Source organism: Xenopus laevis, chromosome 8L, assembly GCF_017654675.1.
Source record: "Xenopus laevis strain J_2021 chromosome 8L, Xenopus_laevis_v10.1, whole genome shotgun sequence".
NCBI lineage: Eukaryota > Metazoa > Chordata > Amphibia > Anura > Pipidae > Xenopus > Xenopus laevis.
Genome location: NC_054385.1, coordinates 25,208,303 through 25,228,952, shown reverse-complemented (window position 1 = coordinate 25,228,952; position 20,650 = coordinate 25,208,303). Strand labels below are relative to the sequence as shown.

General features: G+C 39.2%; 1 protein-coding gene across 1 annotated transcript; it reads right to left on the bottom strand.

Moving 5' to 3' along the window:
- Nucleotides 1-449: 449 nt before the first annotated feature.
- On the bottom strand, nt 450-18,093 carry LOC108698879 (cyclic nucleotide-gated olfactory channel-like). Its single transcript, XM_018230725.2, is given in 8 exon segments — nt 450-1,085; nt 1,320-2,083; nt 3,487-3,593; nt 9,223-9,333; nt 12,538-12,717; nt 15,754-15,864; nt 15,976-16,113; nt 17,806-18,093. Coding segments are annotated over 7 exon segments (2,028 nt in total). The 5' UTR covers nt 16,095-16,113; nt 17,806-18,093.
- Nucleotides 18,094-20,650: the final 2,557 nt, after the last annotated feature.

Genomic DNA, 20,650 nt, shown 5'->3' with positions numbered 1-20,650 from the left:
GCTCTGCTCTGCCTGTAGAACATAAGCCTGGTAGGGGTTTGTTCTGGGGGTTTGTTAGCATTAGGAAATTGTTGTTAGGGGCCCCTAAGGTGCTTAATCATGTGCTGGGGGGGGTGCTGTGTTATCTATAGGGGAGGATGAGGCATATGGATTTAAGGGTATGTCTTAATATGACAACTTTTTTCACAAATGAGTGATAAGTGATATCCCTGCAGTGAGTACCAACCATTTGGTTTTTTTGGTGTTCTACCACAATTAATGTGGACATGGTCTTGTGGTAACATGCTGTGGTTTAAAATGGGTGTGGTTTAAAACAGGGAGTAGTTAACACTGGCTTTCTTTATCGGCCCCCCATCATGTAGGCCTTGGTACCACAGAAGTTGGGCAGCACTGGTATAGAGGGTTATATTGTAATGTTAAAGGCAACTGACTGTTTCAATTAACATCTCTTAACATTTTCCCTAATCTGCACTATCCTGCCCATCTGATGAGATCTCACTTCCATGCATATCTCTTAGCTTTGATTCTAAAAGAGTGACCCTCTGTTTGAGAGTCTGCTGTGCATTACTGTACTCTCTTAGCAATCGAGAAAAGCGGGTGTGCAATAAATCTAGGTTGGACTCAACAAGCTCCAGCCTCTCCTCAGCTGATTTTCCTTTCACAGAAATTTTCTCCTTTGTCTCATCAAGTAAACCCTCTTTAATCAGGATTTCCCTGCCCCTCTCCTCTAGAATTTTTTTGGCATCAGGGTACTCCACCAAAGCCTCCATGAGATCGTCCTTGGAAAGGCAAAATAGATCAGAATAGCCAAGGCTACGTATACTGGCTGTTCTTCTGTTTCCCATTTTACTTCCTTCAATATTGAGGATACTGATCTCTCCAAAACAACTTCCTGAAGTCAAAACAGCATATTGAGTAACACCATCCTCTCCCACTACAGCTAGCTTTCCTTCCTTGATGATGTACATCTCACGGCCAATGTCCCCTTTCCGGCAGATATAGTCTCCAGGGCTAAAGACTTGAGGTCGTAGCTTTAAAACTAACTCCACCAAAAGGCCAGCTTCACAGTTCTGGAATATCCGAACCTAAAGAATCAGACATGATCATCCAGGGAGAGATAGAACATGAAACAAAATTAGAGGATGGACAAGTTCAGAATACAGGCTAAATATCTTCATACTGGTAATTTTGTAAGCAGTTACTTGGACCAAATATGAAAATTACTATTTAAATATATATTGGAAGAAAGAGAAATAACAAAAAATGCTTAGGGGAAAATTTTAGCAGTGGTTCATGGAAAAGTGTAAAGAAAAACTTACCTTCTTTAGTGTCTCCAAATGGACATTTATTGCAATTTCTGCTCTTAGCTTGTCTGGAAGGTTCTTTAGAACTTCCTTTTCATCCACAGTCTTTTTATTTGTCCACAAGTAATCGAACCAAAGTATAACCTTTGCCTCTAAATCTTTACTGACATGACGGAACTGCATGTAGTGCTTAATAGCATCAATTTTAGCTTGAAAATCAGTCCTTGTGGCATTCATATTCGAGATCATAGACCCAACGTTTCCTACAATAGTGGCAAAAATAAGAACGCCAACTAGAAAATCAAAGATGACAAAGAGATACTCAGTATCTGTTTCAGGTTTTGGTGTGTCCCCGATGGTGGTAAGAGTCAGTGTGGACCAGTAAAGGCAGTAGACATACTCACGAGCAAGATAACCAAAATTGGGATCAGTTATATTGGGGTAAACCCAGGAGTCAGCTCCAAATCCAACTGCCTTTGAAAATGCATAATATATGCAGCCATTCCAGTGTATGATAAGAAGAATATAGAGGACTAGGTTGAAGATCCGGAACATGTTAGGATAACTGGTTCTGGTCTCTGTCTGATCAAAGCACTCAAACATTCGAGGGAAGCGCATTAGACGATTAAACCGCAGCTCTGGCCGGTGGATGCCAACAGCAAAGTAACCTAAGTCAGTTGGTAGTATGGACATAATATCTAATTTGAACTGCAGGGTGCGAGTATAATTATTGCTTAGAGTCTTTGGGTCTCTAACTAGGAGACCCTGTTCCAGGAAACCTAAAAAGTAATGGCAAAGGTATAATATAAGAATTAAAAATGTTATTATACACATACATTTCAGAAATGGAAATTCCAAAAACCTTATAGACAATTTCCTATCTTCATATTTATAATAGATTGTACTTGTACCTATCTACTTCTTTCAGATTGCAGCTCTCTGTAAATCTAAATCTAGCTAATATTGCTTTATATCCCCACAGTCCAAAATTGCAAAAACATATGCTATTAAATGCTGTAATTCTTTTTCTATCTCACTTAATATTACATATGTACTGCAAGGAGTTTGGCTGTTCACTCCATGATTGCCTTGGGCTTCATCTGGGTACTCCAGTTACCTCCCCCAGTTTAAAAACACAAGAGCAGATTTATAAAAAAACAGAGCTGCAAAATTGTGTCAAAAAACACAAATGCAACTATTTACGCAAGTATTTTCTGAAATCTCGAATAGTCAGAATCTATTAAAGAAAAAAAGAACTAGATAAACTTGGCAAGTAAGCTGCCAAGTTTGTAAAGAAGTCAGAGAAAATTGTCTGAAATTACTTTATTTTTCGACTTTGTTAAATAATTTAAGATTTTCAGCCTCACTAAAAATGAATGGAACAATTTGATTTTCATGACACTAAGCTAGCATTCGAGAAAAAAAAATACGACTGCATAAAAAAAAAAACAAATGCTCAAGCTTTATTGCATTTTATTTCAAAAATTAATAGATCAGCCTCAAAAATCAGGTTAATTGGCACCTGATAAAATTGACCATAGTGTCTGACCTAAATTAGCTCCACTGGGGGCAGGGACTCCAGTGAATCATAAAATCTCTGTAAACTGTTTCATGATTGTGATTCCTTTCAATTGTGATAGGAACCTTAGATTGTAAGCTCCACTGGGACAGGGACTGATATGAATCATGCACAATCTCTGTCAGGGTCACTCCTGTCAGGAGGGACCTTAGATTGTAAGCTCCACTGGGGCAGGGACCAATATGAATGGTGTGTAATCACTGCTCTGTGGAATATGCTATGATATAAATAAAGGCTAATTATAATTATAATAGTAGTAAATATTATAATATGATATACAATGCAGTTTGCAGAAAAATTTTTTGATGGCAGTTAGGCAGGTTAAAAAAAGTAAAAAGGTTGAACTTGATGGACGTGTGTCTTTTTTCATCTTAACTTACTATGTTACTATGTAGTGTTTCTGTGAACAAAATACTAGCTAAAACTCTACTGTCCTTAAATAAATGTAATGCTCTCTTAAAGGGAGTAAAACTTTTTTTCATAATGCTCTCTTAAAGGGAGTAAAACTTTTTTTTATAAAAAAAAAAGATGTATTTGTTTGAGAATTAAGATTTTGTTCGAATTTCACCATTTGCACACATCCTTTGTATAGGATGAAGTTACCTGTTCGGAAACGGACAAGGATGTCAGCAAGGTATATGACATCACAGATGTAATCTAATGTGAGCCAGACAGCAGTATAACTTGTTTGTAGATCATCGAAGCAAGCCCTGATGAAATGGTTGAAAGGTGTGAGTAAACATATAACATGTGATAGGTGAAAGGAAAGCATTGAGATTAGAAGAGATTAAGAAGCCAAATATAGGCATGTTCTGTCCATTTTCTTAATTTTTTTTTGCAGATGGCACTGTTCTATGTAGTTTTTGTAAACACATACACCTGCATATACACTGAATTACTAAGGGCTCTCTGCACTCCCCTGCAGTCAGCCGCAGGAGAGCACAGGAATAGACGCATTACATTTTTTTCAATGGGGCTGTACTCACACAGGCGCGTGTAGGCGTGTAGGAAAAATGCAACATGTTGCGTCTCAACCTGCGTTCGGCGCCTACACGCGCCTGTGTGAGTACAGCCCCATTGGAAAAAATGTAATGCATCTATTCCTGCGCTCCCCTGCGGCTGAACGCAGAAAAACGGAACGCAGGGGAGCGCAGGTAAAACGCTCGTCAGTAAGAGCCCTAAGACAGGGGACCAGGGAATGTGCACTGATTAATTGGCAAAGTCAGTAGCACTTCCATTGTACTTAAACAAATTTTAACTTAGCTTTAGGAGTGCACCCAAAACCCCCCTTTTTGTAACTGTTATATGTAGTACCTTATTTATCGAAATCCAAAAATTTCTGATAATTTTCGGTAAAAAATCTGACCAAATCCACATACATTTTTTCCACTTATTTAAAAAAAAAATTCCCACCGAAAATGTCCTGTGCGGGAAAAAACTCGAAAAAATCATGAAACATTTTCAGATTTTCCACCTAATGAATTTTTGACCTAAAACCACTAAATTTTCAGGTTATTGCACAAAACCCAGCACAGATCAGGATGTCTTAGGGACTTCTCCCATTGACATACAGTATATACAACCTTGGCAGGTCTGAGATGCTGAATTTTGAATTTAAGTTTTTTTTTTCAAATAAAAATTACATTTTTTTGGATGTGTAAAATAGCCATCCCCAGTATTGTTTAGCAGGCAGTTTCCCTAGTGTTATAGACACCTAACTGGGTCCTAAAATACAGTTAGGAGGAGTAACTGTTTCCTATTCCTGCTTTAGGCTATGCCCTTTGTTGTTTCCCACAGTGACCAGTAGATGGCACTGTGCTAGAGTAGCCACTGAAGCCATGCTTTCAGTGTCCATCTTGTGCTGGCTCTAGCCTGAGCAGGCAGGCAGAGCTCGAGTGGAACCTAGACAGGTCAGGTCTAGTAAGGATAGGCTACTCACCTTTATAGGTCACTCTAGGAGTGACAGAGTCAGGATATTTAGCTGAGCAGCTTGAGGCTCCTCCGAGGATTGTGAGTGGGATTAAGATCCCGGGTACTAATTGCCCAGAAGTAGTGACTAAGTTTACAGACCTAGGGTAGAGTTTCCCCTCAGGTTCCACTTAGGGAAAAGGCTGAAAGCTGGGTGTACCTCCTCAAGGCTGCATACATTGTTCTCGTTCCAGAGGGAACTTATATTGCCCAAAGGTGCTGTGAGTATTGCCTATCCAATTTGATGTATGATCCTGCATGTTCTCTTTGATGTACACTCCACTGAGGATTGTATATGTCCAATAAATCTGTTCTATGGTTAAGTTATAAGAACCACTGGCGCCCAATTATTTGCACCCTGAATACAGTTACAGTTGCACTACACCCTATATCCACATCGCCTATATCAAGGTAAAGTGATACAAATTAAAGAAAAACCCCCTATCAGGAAAACTCCAGTTCCCAAGCATTCTGGATAACAGGTCCCATACCTGTATATGGAACTCATTATTATGGTGCATTTTACATTTAATTATGATTCAAGTGAGAAAGATCAGGCAATGTGTACTGCACTGTACAAAAGCAGATATGTCCTCCTATTCTGAGTGCTAACAATTTCAATACATATTCATGGCCTGACATTAAAGTTGATTTATTTGCATAAATTTTCAAGTACAATGTGCCCCTGATAGAGAGAAATATGGCACTGAAGCACAACTGGCTTTGATCTCTTCTATAACTCTACTCTCTGTAGTATTCGACATGGAATAGAAGGTCATTGTTCACAGAGAAGTCCTGCTAATTTGTGAAGCCTATGAACAGGACAAACAGATTTGTCTAGTGTTGCCTGTTTTTATTCTTACTCTGTCAAATAAAGACTAATCAATAGGACAGTTACCCATAGCAACTCTACAGCAGCTCTACAGTTTGTAATCTCAGCAATCTGGTTGCTAGGGTCCAAATTACCCTAGCAACCATGCACAGAGTTGAATAAGAGAATTGAATATCATGAGAGGATGCAAATAGAAAGATGAATACAAAGTAGCTACCAATAGTTAAGAATAAACATGTAGCCTTACAGAGCATTTGTTTTCAGAAGGGGTCAGTGACCCCCATTTGAAGAAGGCAAATGTTTCAGAAACTATAAAAAAAATAATAATGAACACCAATTAAAAAGTTGCCATTCTATAACATACTAAAAGTTAACTTAACGGTCAACCACCCTTTTAAACTTTCCCTCATGTTACAATGTTTTTTTGTAATTTCACCAATATATGTACAACACATTTTCTCAGATTTTACACCATTTTTTACGCACCCCACTTTTACACAGCAGCCCCCCATATTCATAATCTAAGAATCAGAACATTTATAGCTATTCCCCTAATCAGCCCTTAATCTGAACAATGTTACCAGTGAAATCAAACCCTAATGTTCCCTTTAGTTAGCCCTGTGTTTTTTCTTGTAAACAATTTTGGCACTGTTCTGGGAAAAGCAACAGGCCAGGGCTGTTTGCATGAATGTCACATAAGTCATATAATCACCACTGTGGTACTGTGTAAACTTTACTTTCTGACACAAACTTTACTATACTCTCATGAGCATCATCCAGTTGAACCTTTATTTTACATTATTTATGGGACAAGAAAAACAAGTTGTAAAATCCGAGAAAATGTAAAATCATTGAAATGCATTATGCATTATATTGGTGGGACCACAAAAACAATAAAGGATAAAGCACACAAAAGAAAAAAAAGTAAAAATAAACCCTTGCACTAGAGCACTGGCTAAACACAGTTGGCAGCCTAACTACAGTTGTGTGGCTTTCCCAACACCAACTTAACAGCAAAAGAACCAATATATATATATCACAATTCCATGTCCCAGGGTGTATATATAGGATTGCTATGCCCCTATAGAGTTAATTCCCTACCTTTCTTATACTCTTCTTATATCTTTTGTTATTGGGCATAAGCCCTTGTAACAGTTCTTGTATTACACCAAAAGCTATTGGCCAAGAGTGTAGTGACCCCTCCCTGCCGCACTTCTATATAATGTGTGTAAGGGGTGAGGGACTCTCTCTTTGGCTCCTGATGTCCTTGAAGCTGGGTGTTCCCATTGAGCCTGGGATCACCAAGGCCCAGTGAAGCCTTTAGCCCCAGAGGGACAGCACCTTTGGAGAATAAGTTGGAGACCAGGCAACCCTGTGAAAGAGGAATAGCTAGTCTAGGGAAGTTGTGGTAATAGACTCTCTAGGAGAGTAAGGCAGATAGTACTTAGCAGCATGAGCAGTTGTCGCTCCATCAAGGATTGATAGATGGAAGTAGCTTCCTACAAGGCTTCCCTTGTTGTTGCCTTTAGTGGAGGGATCTCAGTGATAGGGAACTAGGTTAGCAGAGGACTGCCTGATTTCTACAGTGATTGATCCCGATCCCCACTGAGGTGACTTCCGTCTTGTAGGAATTGATGTACTCCTTGAACGTTGAGACTTATGGGAATGATAACCATCCTGCTGTATCTTGTGAACTGTCTGACTCAATATCATCTGCTATCTCCTGAACTCTTGCGTGAGTAAAACCTGTGGTCAATTGTCTTTGTACAATAAACTACCATCTGTTATTTTATCAAGAACCTCCTGGCGTCCAATTTATCTATTTTTGTATACAGTAGCCTGTGTTTTGTAGTTCTACTACACTCAAAAGGGAAAGCTTCCAGTAGCTGGACACTTTAACTCCTTATGGTCTGATAGCCCAGATTAGCGTTGCACCTCTCTCCAAAAAAATTGTTGCCCCTGTGCACGGATCCAAATTCATATAAAAAAGAACAAAAGGCAGCACCAAGGGTCTTGTGTTTGTAGAAAAAACTTGTATTCTTACATGGTATGGGGTGCTGGCATTTTGTTCTTTATATAAAAATGTAGCAGTATGCTGTGATCATAGCCGCTAAAGAGGAAGGTGTGCACACAACTAGCATCAATAATAAACATCCAAGTGAGGAGACCTTACCTTATAAAGTAAAATAAAAATCTGCAATTGCCCGTAATGGCTAGCCAGGTGCTGGATTGTACAATAAATGTAGAGAGAAAATAAGCGGTATGGTGCTGTGAAATCAGCAGAAGAAGTAATGTAGGTGGTTACCTGCTTGGGCAGTCGAGTCATACACCAGGTGCTTTGTGCACCGGAACTGGTTTGCCAGTTCCGCCAGCTGTTATAAGGGGTACTCCGCCCTGCCCTGATTTGGCTGCGCTCAGTTATGTGCATCGCTATGGACAAGACCATGGGGCGAGAGGGTACTAAAAAATCGTGCATATACTGTATCCCCCAGGTACTGGTTAAATCAAGTGCCACTGGGAACCCCCTGAGCATGCAGGGGGACCATCAGGCAACAGGTTGTTCCCAAATTGTACCCTTTAGATGTGGGAAAATTAATCAAGATAAAAAATGTTTATTTAAAGTTTTTTTAAAAAATTAATAAATGTGCTAAGGAATCCGATTGCTTAAGACACCTGTGTGCAAACTTATGCAAGTTAATAGATTTAGGGGCACATGTACTAGATCGCTCAGGAGGCCACAAAAGACAGATTAAAGTAGAAAAAACAGGATCAAGCAGAGAGACACCCAAAGTATAGGTATAAATAACCGACCTGTGGGTTAGTAAAACGTGAGTATCGTATGGGGGAGTTAAAGGTAGAGGATAGAAAAAACGTTTCAATGGACACAACGATATGCCAGGATTGGATATAGTAGTATGTCATAAGTTATTAATGTTAACTCGAGTCACTACATGGTTAAGACTAGTGACTACAGAACTGCCAATCCATAAAAGATACACCTCTGAGGGCGTTGATAATAAATTACTTTCATTTTCTCACATACAATCCTGTGAGTGCGACTTCCTTTAGCAACTACTGTCAATGAGGTTGACGACCATGCATACTCAAGTCATGAATATCCTATAAATTATATCCTAATTGTGCTTGGTGATGTCATCAGTTATAATCAGTGCTTACTGATACAATTTTGTTTAAACTTTTGTATTATAATAAATAATGTACCCCCTGTTATAAAATAGGAGGATATTCAGAATTGAGAAAGCCAGTTGGATGACTGGTGAAACATCTTCAAGGAAAAAACACAGCAAGTCCAGTTGATTTGACTTATTTCTATAGATAAAATAGGAGGAAATTAGAAGTCACATTAGAGTGCCATGAACTGTACAGCATTCTGCATTCAGCTTCATGCCTTTATGTGGTTATGGAAATCCTTGGTGAAATCCTTATATTTTATAACAGGGGGTACATTATTATCTATGTATTTGCTAAATCAAGTATTGTCAAGGACGTCAATTCATGCCATTACAATACAGACTGACCTGACGACCAGCAGGAACCAGTTGTACAGCACAGGAAGCATTATGACAAGTAACCAACGATAGTACCACTTCCCTGATGGATCCACTACAAAAAGCTCCCAGATATTCCTCCTAGAAGCAAACAGAAGGCAAACAAATGGCGAGTGAATTCATCTTATTTATTTGTGTTAAATTAATGAACAGCAATGTATCTAGAAAGATGTTCATTAGGCAAATTGTTACACTGAGCTTGTTCACAACTCAACCTTGATGCTATTCCCCTTTTAGGGCTATGGTGTACCAGGTATTTATATAATGTTCATTATAGCAGTTGATCCCCTGAAGGAGTGATCCCCTGAATCTATACTTTTTTTGAATGGAACCAACCCCAAAAGATTTGGCTAAATACCACCCTAATGCAGGTTTAAGTGCAATCGACAATATTTCCATTGTCTGTGAATAACCATTTTGTCACCCAAATTTGTCCATTGTTGTACTATCCAAGTGTTTGGATAAAGCTCAGATCAGTACTAAGGATTCCCTGGTTAAATGCTCCACTGACTCAGGTTGCTTCTCACTGATGGTTATTGATTGATCATGCACTTGCAACTAGCACTTAAACAGGCCCAAATTTGTGGCAAGGTCACAAAGGCCTGGTCTTAGGGTGGCAAGATTTTAGGGGCGGCATTTGCCGAGTCACAATTCAAGGAGCACTAATGATGCATACTCCTATACTCATAATCCCCTGTGCTCTGGTGCATGCACAGGGGGCGGGGTGCATTCGTGCAGATGCAAGGTTGTGGGACCGAGCATCCTAGGGGCTCCCAAGCCCGAAATCCGGGCCTGCACCTAAATTATGAATTTGATTGTAACATGGAAATCAAGCCATATATAGGGAAATGTCATAAACATAGCACCAGGTATAGTTACAAAATTATATCCAATTACCAGGCAAAAATCATAGCTGATTGCAATGGTCGCAATTAATACCAGACCTGGTGTAAAATTTGCACCTTTTTTTCTAAATTACTTCACAGTGCACCAAAGCCTAATACATCTAGGGTTGCCTCACCCCTTTAAAATTGAACACATATGGAATACACAGCCTGCATGGCTAATTAACAATTAATTTAGATGCATGATACATGGCTGCACATAAATCAGTATGTGTTTAGGTTCTAAAAAAACACTCTTTCCTGCTATGCCTGTTCAACAAATCAATCACTATTGCTAGTTTTTCATACAGCTATGTAGGCTTTCCCAAAAACAAACTATGTTTTAAAAAGTGTGTTTTTGAGTAGCCTTTATTAACAGCCAGTGCTGTCCAACTGCGACCCGTGACACCCACCCTCCCATTGTATGGACCCCACATAATCTGGCTGTTTTGATTGCTTACCTTGTTTAAGTTTAAAATGTCAAAGATAATGAAGTGCACTCTGGGCTAGAAAAGCTTACCCATATAAATTGTTTTACAAATTTCTACTTAAGGTGTTAAAATCTAATTAGTCAAAACAAAAATTACAGAATTCAAATCACACAGATAAACACAGAATGATCTTGCACACTAATCAAGCACAAAAAGACAGGTTGTACTGCAATTTAAAATTCTTTATCATTTATATGTAACAAACATAACTATATATGTGTCAGTACATAATGACAATGTTCATCAAGGTCATAAAATACATACCACCCAGCAATAAACAGCATACAAGTATGAAAGCATACATTTTAGCAAAAACACCTTTGTCAATGGAGTTCCCTTTACCACCTGCCTTTTTGTGTTTGGTTAGTGTGCAAGGTCATTCTACGTTTATCTGTAAATTTAAAAGGTATCAGAACTAAGATTAACTGCATTGTTCACACCCCAAATTCAAACTATAATCACCTGCATTTTACACACTTGTAATACCCCCTGAATTGTTCACATCTGTAATTCCGCCTGTATTGATCACACTTGCAACCCTTCTGTATTTTGCACACCACAGACCCATACTATAAGTGCCCACATTGTTCACATGTCATATAGACTATAGGCATTGTGTCACTGTACATAGTGCAGTACATATGTTCTTACTATTCAGTTATTTGTGTGGTTCTGTTAGGTTCCACTGTCTCCTGGCCTGCCTGTGTGCCATACTCTGCCTGCCCTACTCTGCCTGCCCTATGTGCACCATACTCTGCTTACCTGTGCCATACTCTGCCTGCCCTACTCTGCCTGCTCTGTGTGCACCATACTGTCTCTCTGTGTGGGCCATATTCTACTCCCGTATGCTCCATGTGTATGCTGTATTCATCCTGTCCTATGCTCCCTGTGTGTGTAACATACTCTGCCTGCCCTATGCTCCCTGTGTGTGCTCCATAATCTACCTGCCCTATGCTCCCTGTGTGTGCCATACTCTGTCTACCCTATGCTCCCTGTGTGTGCCATACTCTGCCTGCCCTATGCTTCCTGTGTATGTGCCATGCTCTGCCTGCCCTATGCTCCCTGTGTGTATGGCACACACACAGGGAGCATAATATGTGCCATACTCTGCCTGTGGGAGATGAGTTTAGTGGGGGTTTGTTCTGGGGGTTGTTAGCATTTGGAAATTGTTGTTAGGGGGCCCTAAGATGTTTAATAATGTTCTGGGGGTTACTTTGCTATTCTCAGGGTAGGCTGAGGCATATGGCTTAAATGGTATGTCTAAATATGACTTACATTTTTCACATATGATTGATAAGTGATATCCCAGCAGTGAGCACCAACCTTTTATTTTGGTGCATGGGAGTGAATGGCTAGAACAAAGCCTGCAATGGGTTGGGGTACCTTGGCAATCATACAGCCAGACATGTGCAGTAATCTAAGTATAGAGACAAAACTTTTGTTAAATCTTTAGGTTCTTTCTTAAAAGTTGCCTGAGTTATTATATAAAAGTTTTTATTATATAAAGTACTGGAAAACTTTTATAGGTATGGGACCTGTTATCCAGAATGCTCACAACCTAGGGTTTTCTGGATAAGGAATCTTTCCATAATTTGTATCCCCATACCTAAAGTCTACGAAGAAAAGCATTTAAACATTTATTGAACCCAAGAGGATTGTTTTGCCTCAAGTAAGGATTTGTTATATGTTAACTGACATCAAGTACAAGGTACTATTCTATTATTACAGAGAAAAAGGAAATCACTTTTAACATTTTTAATTATATAATAATAAAGAAATCCATGGGAGATGGGCTTCCTGTAATTTGGAGCTTTCCGGATAACGGGTTTCCAGATAACAGATTCCATACCTGACAGAGGCTTACAGACCATTAAACTGTATTTATTTTTGTCTTCGTCTCTTGCTCTTACTTATTTTTTTCCTTCCCGTCGTCTGCAGCGTCTTGCTCTTTTCCATCCTTAGCAGGTTGTTTGTCATTGGTTTGTATTTCAGGACCTCGGAATCTGTCAAGGAATGAGTCTGGCCTTTGATCTTGGTCATGTAAACTCCGGTGGGCCCAGTCCCGAAGAACTACCACGAAACGCACTAACCTAATTGGGAATTGATAAGTATTAGCAATATGATAGGCAAGAGTACACCATTATACTCAGTTACTCTGAAGCTACTCAGTTACTCGGAAGCTAGAGAATAACAAAGTATTCATTATTATAAACCCTAAGCAAAGTGCTGATGTGGTTGCCACCTGTCTGGTTTTGAACCTGACAGTCCAGTTTTCAAACATTCTGATTTAAATCTGCTTCTGGTTCAATTTTCTGAAACCAGACAAGACACTGACACAATAGATTCTAGACTGGACCAATCCCCACTTGCCCCATGACATCACTGACCTCCCCCTAAATGGCATCCACCTGCTACTAAATGTCATCCGCCCCTGATGTCGCCAACCCTACATGTGATGTCCAGATTTCAAGAAGGGCAAAGGTGGTAACCCTAAGTGCTGAGGACTGAAATAAGTAAATAAATAATAATAAAATGTAATATTCTTAATTGCACAGTTGCTACAGAATATGTTGGCATATTACAAATACATATTATTAACAATGATAATATTTACACTGCAAATAATAGCACGTTTTTAAAGACCTGCCTAAAGGTGGGATTTTTTAAGTGCAAACGTATTAGGGGCCCATTTTTTTTTAGGGGCCCTTGTTTTTTTCTGGTTGAGGTTTTTAGGGGAAAATTAAAATTTATGTGAAAAAAGTTTTAAAAAAGAGTTTTAATCAAAATCTTGTAGAAGTCAATGGCTGACGTCCTTGAAGTTGTTTCTTGACATTGGGGCAAATTTACTTATGGTCGATTATCGAGGGTTAATTAACCCTCGATATTGGACTGTCGAAGTTAAATCCTTCGACTTTGAATATCGAAGTCAAAGGATTTACCTCAATTCGTTCGATCAAACGAAAAATCTTTTGATCGAACGTTTAAATCCTTCGAATCGTTCGTTTCGAAGGATTTAATCCATCGATCGAACGATTTTTCTTTGACCAAAAAAAGGGGACCTTCCCCATAGGCTAACATTGACTTCGGTAGGTTTTAGGGGGCGAACAAGGGGGTCGAAGTGTTTTTTTTTTAAAGAGACAGTACTTCGATTATCGAATGGTCGAATAGTCGAAAGATTTTTAGTTCGAATCGTTCGAGTCGAAGTCGTACTCAAAGGTCGAAGTAACCCATTCGATGGTCGAAGTTGCCAAAAAAACCATTCGAAATTCGAAGTTTTTATTATTCTATTCCTTCACTCGAGCTAAGTAAATGAGCCCCATTGTGATCTGCGCTGGATAATCAGAAAAACTTGGGGGGGGGGTTTTGTCCGATAATCTGAAAAATCAAGTTTTCACAGCAAAAATTCCATATAATCGCGTTTTTGGAACATCAATAGTATGGAATTGACGCTTTATTTTGTTGCAACATTTTGTTACTCAGATTTTTTTTGAGAAAAATGATTAATAAAGGAGTTCAATTCATGGAAGGGAGTTTGGTCATCTTTGTTTTCATAAAAAACTGAGATTAATTTGAGTTTTAGTAAAAACTCTACCCCTTAGTGTAGTATATTACATCAATGAATATAAGACGTTTGTCCTAGCAGGAATACTGTATATTATGGCAGATATATAGCACCCAGGTTGAGGTAATGGCTCCTTTAAATCTCCAGGGTAAGACAGGCTAGGACCCTGGGGCATGGCTGGAAAACACTCTGGCCAATTAGTCCACAGGTAGGACTGTTTATAGAGAGCCTGGGTGTGCTGAGGGAGTTCAATAACCTTGAAGAAGCTGTGAGAAAGGGTGTGTGACACTGACACTCCAGAGAAAGACTGCCTTGTGATGGCAGAGAGGATTTTGTTTTGTGTTCTTTGAAAACTTCAATCTGGTGAGACTTTGATTTATTGATATATCATCTTAATGCACAGAACTTATGCTTTGTTTTCCCGTGGTGAAAATAAACCACAGGCAGGAGCCTGCAAAACTTTGTTGCCAAACCGAGCATCCGGTCTCATCTGTGGAACCGTTTCGCCTGACCCCTACCCACTGCTACCATAATTCCCCCACAATGTTAAACTTGATGGACTTGTGTCTTTTTTCAATCTAACTTACTATGTTAAAATATGCTACTCAGTGTAACCTTTGAAATTTTTAGCATTTTTTTAACTGGAGGATGGGGATACTTTTGAGTTTATGCAAAAGGGACATTTTTGCCAAAGGAAAAATATATTGCACCGTGCATATTTTTCCATTTACCAATTTTAAAGTTTCGCTAAGGAGCTTTGACACTCAAGGCATGGGTGGCAAACTGCACACTCCACCCAAAGGTACCAACACAACATTACCCCCTTTCGGAACAGTTAAATGCGGATCGAGACTAGCTGACATAAGGCAGACGAATGACGAACTGCTTAATGACCCTTGCACACTGTGTTCCTGCATCCTACTGCGGTTAATCCTACATGATTCATTGATGTGTTCCACCCAAGTTTGACATTTACACGTCTTAATGAGTGCAGTCCTAACAAAAAACATAGGCTGCATATGTTCCTGCAGTCCCCAGTGGTGGACCTCATGAAGATACGAAAGGGGCATGTGTACAGGCCCTTAAAAGTCTGTGACATCACAACCATACTGACCAAATAATTAAGAAGAATGCCCAGATGAACATTAATCTACGGGGTGAAAGTGCATACAATTCACTAGGGAACATTTTCAAGGCCATGGATGCAGTAGAACCCAAGAATCTATAGTGAAATTATCTTGTATAGATTTTTAGGTACTACTTGATGATCCTCGTTGTTGCTGACTGGCTTTTCTTGCTACAGCTACGTTTATTATCCATGAGAACCTCTAGGTCCTACTCCATCAAGAATTAGCCTGACTTATTCCTATTAAAGGAGGATAGGGGCCTGCAAAATTTCAGAAATTTTACATTTATCTGCATCCTGAAAATGTTGGCATTGCCAAACACATGCATTGCATTGAATGCTCTTCTCCAAGTCATTAATGCAAGATTCTAAAAGTGGATCCAGTAGTGACTCTTCCTGGATATAAAATATATATATCACGTGGTGCTTTCTTCTTACCTGGTCAAAGCCCCTCTTCCTCTGAAAGATGCATGGGACACAACATCCCCATTATCCTGGGATATAACTCTCTGCAGTTCAGATGATGTATCATCACACACTGACGGTGCTCTGATGGGCAAAAGATCAAACATTGACATTGATACAGACACATATTTGTTATTATGGCTGTTATGAAAGTCAGCTAGCTCTATCAGTAGCAAACCCACTGGGTATAATCACCTGCTACCACAGTTCTCTGCAGATTCTATCTCTGTTTCGCTTGGAATCTTGATAGCTAAACGTGGGTGGGTTACTGGGGAGGGAGTTGAGCTTTTCTGAGTGTTTATCTGACCGGTCATTCTCCATGAGACCACTCACCTGAAAATTTCAAGTTTCTGGATTAAAGAAAATGTTGAAAAGCAGAATGCACATTCACAATAGGATTACGATGCCCCTTTCTAAGACCCTTCTAAGATCAGGGACATAACTACAGAGGAAGCAGACCCTGTGGCTGCAGGGGGGCCCAGGAGGTAATTTCAACATATATTGGTTAAACAGGTCAACCTCTGGATATGTTAGGAGCCATAAAATTAATTTGCTGTGGGACCCAGTAAAATCTATTTATGCCACTGTCTAAGGAAATGTGATGTTTAATCATGGCAAACATGTTGATAAAGATCAGTTGATACAGCAGCATGATTTTCATTTGGGGGTCCACACAAGGGGGGTTGGGGGCTACATTCGGCCCGTGGGTCATCAGTTGGACAGCACTGCCCTAGCAGGTTGCGTCTATACCCACTGACAATGATTTCTAATGCCATTATTAAAGCCATGTACCACAAATGGTGCTATCCCTACAATGTGTCATTTAGCGTGTTATTCACAAATATCCACAAGATATGGGCTTTGGAAAAGTGACAGCACTGTATTATCACAAAAATGAATTAATGTTATAGAGACTAGATGACGTAAAGAATTCCTTTTACCTATATTGAGAACTGGTGGAGCTATACCCGTTAGATGGTTTTATGCAGCATTGGATTCATGTCCCAGGGGCAGCAGTGTTCCAGTCGTGAGCACATCTCTGTTCCCCAGTGGCTCCAAGATTATATGTATGGTGTAATACCTTGATTCTTGTTAGTCTGGATATTAGTAATCCTTCACTTTATATCTTATATATTAAAATAATATATTTTGCAATAAAAAAATGATATTATATTTTCCATTCATATCATTTTCTGAAACAATGCTAGCAATTTTATCATTTCACATTTCTCATTGTGACTAAAAATGATTACAGGATCATCTAAATACAAATATTACCAAACAGAAGAATCCCAATTTATGTACCTCTGCCCTAACTAAGGTAATTCTGTTTAAAGTTTTGCTCTGGTTTATGTTGTAACAAAGCCAATGTTTTACAACCATTTTTTTGATATACATGTGGACAGGGTATCATTTTTCTTGTAGATATCACATTAAATAGGGAGTAGCTGGGAAACAACTAAAACTTATTCTGTATCCTGTTGTAGCACTGAAACAACACAATTAACTAGACAGCAACTATTATGCAGGGTTTTGCCACCAAAAAGTTCCTCATATCAATAATTTTTTTGGGGGTAGTACTTACCATCCTAGAATCATATAATAAATGGTCAAACCCTTTTGCGTTTTAACATTTGTATTGTCCCACCTCTTAAAGATTTGTTTAAACATTATCTGCTTTGTCATCAGATTATCCAGAAATCTCTGAATCATGGGACGGACATCTTTCATTATAATCAAATAATTTAAAAATGATTTTACTTTTTTGATCCAAAGATATAATTAATTTATATTGGAGACATAACACTCCTATTGAGTTTATTTAATGTTTAAATGATTTTTATTACATATAAGTTATGGAGATCCAAATTATGGAAAGATCCCTTATCCAGAAAACCCTAGGTCCAGAGCATTCTGGATAACAATTCCCATACCTGTATTTAGAAAAAGAACAATCTGCCATGCATCCCATATATGCACTTCAGACCACCTTACCACCTGCATTTCTACCATGTTAATGTTTACCTTTTCCTGGTGTCTTCTCAAACGGGTCCTAAGGCAGGCCTCCGATGGACAGATCCTGGACAGACTGTTTACTTAGCAGGAACAACCAAAATAACCTTCTGTTCTTTTAAAAGTATCACTAATGCTGTCAAATTAAAAATGTTTGAAACACAAGCAGTGACCACTATAATTGGGTTAAATAGTCAGCAATTTTTACCAGCTGAAATGCTGCTTTGTTTTATCCATAGCCGACATGCTGCACGAGTCTGAGCTGCATTTATGATGATTGTAAGAGAAGGGACTCTGGTAACTGGGAGTTTCACTAGGTGCAGTCTCCATGGCAGTATCAGTAGGCAGCTCTCACCCTTGCTCATCAATTCCATCCTTTGAGTTTTATCTTCTTTTTGTCTCTCTCCTCCTGTTTGTTTTTATGTTAATGGAACAGACTAATTATTCCCTGGGGTCTGTAATCACACAGTCACACACAAACACACACTGTACAAACAACAGAACAGGGGCATTTGCACACAGTGACTTCTCAGTAACATCATTTCCCTGTTCTCTATGCATGTAAATATATTTATTTTAAAGGAACATGTATTTTCACAATCAAAGAACTATTAATGTAAGTAAAGCAGCCAACAGGACATTTAGAATTTAAGATGGTAACTTTTATATTGAGAAGGGACTTTTTAAACACAGGAGAATAATTTACTTCTGCGGCATGTAGAAGAGAGTTTAATGCCTAGGTAGTGGGAAAGTACCCATGAAAAGTCAAAATGAAATATGTGATAATTTAACCAAAGATGGAGAGAGAGGCTAATGTCAAGAACTCTGGGTTTACTAGAACTGATTTTAACCTTGCAATTTCTCCAAATTTCAATAAAACATGGTAAAGATTAGGGAGTGATGTCATAACTTTGAGCCTATGAGAGGCTCTCTTTTTAGCTCCAACAGAGCTCCAATCAATAGCTAAATCTTTGACTGAAGGGTCTAGGGCAGTGTGGGTATACTTAATGATACTTAATAATTAATGTCTAGAAAGTTCCCTGCTGCCCCAGAATCTTAGAAGTCAAAACTTTCTACATAAAACTTATGCCACTCTAAGGTGACGGAGAAAAGTGCTTTTGGCGGGAAGTTGAAAGTTGTTGGCAGTAGAAACAGTGGGACCTAGGCAGATATCCCCGGAACAGATTAGGTTTTCCCAGCCTCTTGGAACAGGTATTATGAAAATCCCCTTTATCCCCACAATATAGGCATAAACCATTAGCCCGCCTATGACCTTTTTCCTCAAGGGACAAGCGGGTAGACCCCAATTGCATGGGTTCCTCTGAAGGTTTTCGGGGGCGAAGAGGTTTGGGTGCAAACCCAGAGGAGATACTAGAAGGGGTGACCATAGGCGTATCCTCCTGACGTTTCTCCCTATGCCTTCTATCTATCTGGATAGCCAGATGCATTAGTGAATCTAGGGAGGACAAAACAGGAAAATTTACAAGACTTCCTTATCCTTGATAACACTTGCCAAACCCATCCTGAACTGGCTAATCAAAGCAACATTTTTCCAGGCCGTTTTACCTCCCATCGGCGGAATTCTGTACAATAATCCCCAGAAGCAGTATGATTGGGATTGTCATAAATGATGGCCATAGCAACCAGAATAAAACAGATCAGAAGTGCAGCACTAAATCAGGATCCGAAGAATAATCAAACACAAGAAGTGGAACAGCAAGGGTCAAGGTGAGGCAGTGGTCAATAACAAAATCAGAAAAGATATTGCACCCAGGAACTATGGAACATAGACCTATACTGGGCAATGAGTCAGAGTAGAATAGGGGGTTTTATAGCCAGTCAATTGGCTTACACAAATCACCTGTTGCCAATTTGGCCATGTGTACTAGCAATTACAAAGCATAGGCATAGGAGTGAACCAGGGCCTTAGCTGTCTGCTTGCATAGACAAGTGGCAATACAGACAGTACAGAAACAGCAGGTCCCTGGTTCAACTCCAGGCAGGTTATCACAGGTGGTAGAAGATTGAATATTTTATATCTAGGCAGCTGGAAATCAGGCAGATAAAGGTCAGAGACAATAGACAGGCTAGAGGTCAGAGCAGGCAGAAGTTAAAAGGCAGAGTGAATAAACAGGGCAGATGGCATGCAATAGGCAAAGGACAGCAAAGTGGTGGAGAAAGGAAGAGGCTTGCTTATAAAGGTCTTTAATTTAGTGAAGATCGCCTTGTTTGGGGAGGTCACCAAATTAGTGGACCTTTGCCTGAATTGGCCACCTGCATGCTGGGCCAAATCAAGCTGGGAGCCACGGAGACCATTGAGCACATCAATGTGGTGGGATAGGATTTTCAAACCTGTTCTGTTATTTGAAATGGCCATGCAAAGCCTATGTATCTGATAAATGAGCATATTGAATGTTTTGAAGCCGACAGACAAAAGGAAGCAACTGACTGTCCTGCACATACGGTCCTCATAAGAATGGTACTTTATTAGCCCTAAACTAAATATTGTTTATTCTTTGCAACATTGCATTGCATTGATGAATGAACATTGGTGCTGCATGAATAAACTCTAAGAATAAAATAAGACTTTTGTGCATAAATGAGATAGATGAGACTGTCCATAGATGGAATGCAAGGTTTTTACTGATTGGGCTGTTAAATTTATAGTAATTCGAACAAGTACAACTTCCATTTTGTCCCTACAGCAGATTCACCTGTTATCTGTTTTGCCAAAATGTTGGCATTTTGCCATTCTTATCTCTAGAGCTGGCCACAACATAAAATTCAGTTTAAAAAGTCCAATGCCAAAATTGCTTATGGTCACTTTTTAAGCATAGAAGTGAAGTGTAACTTGTGG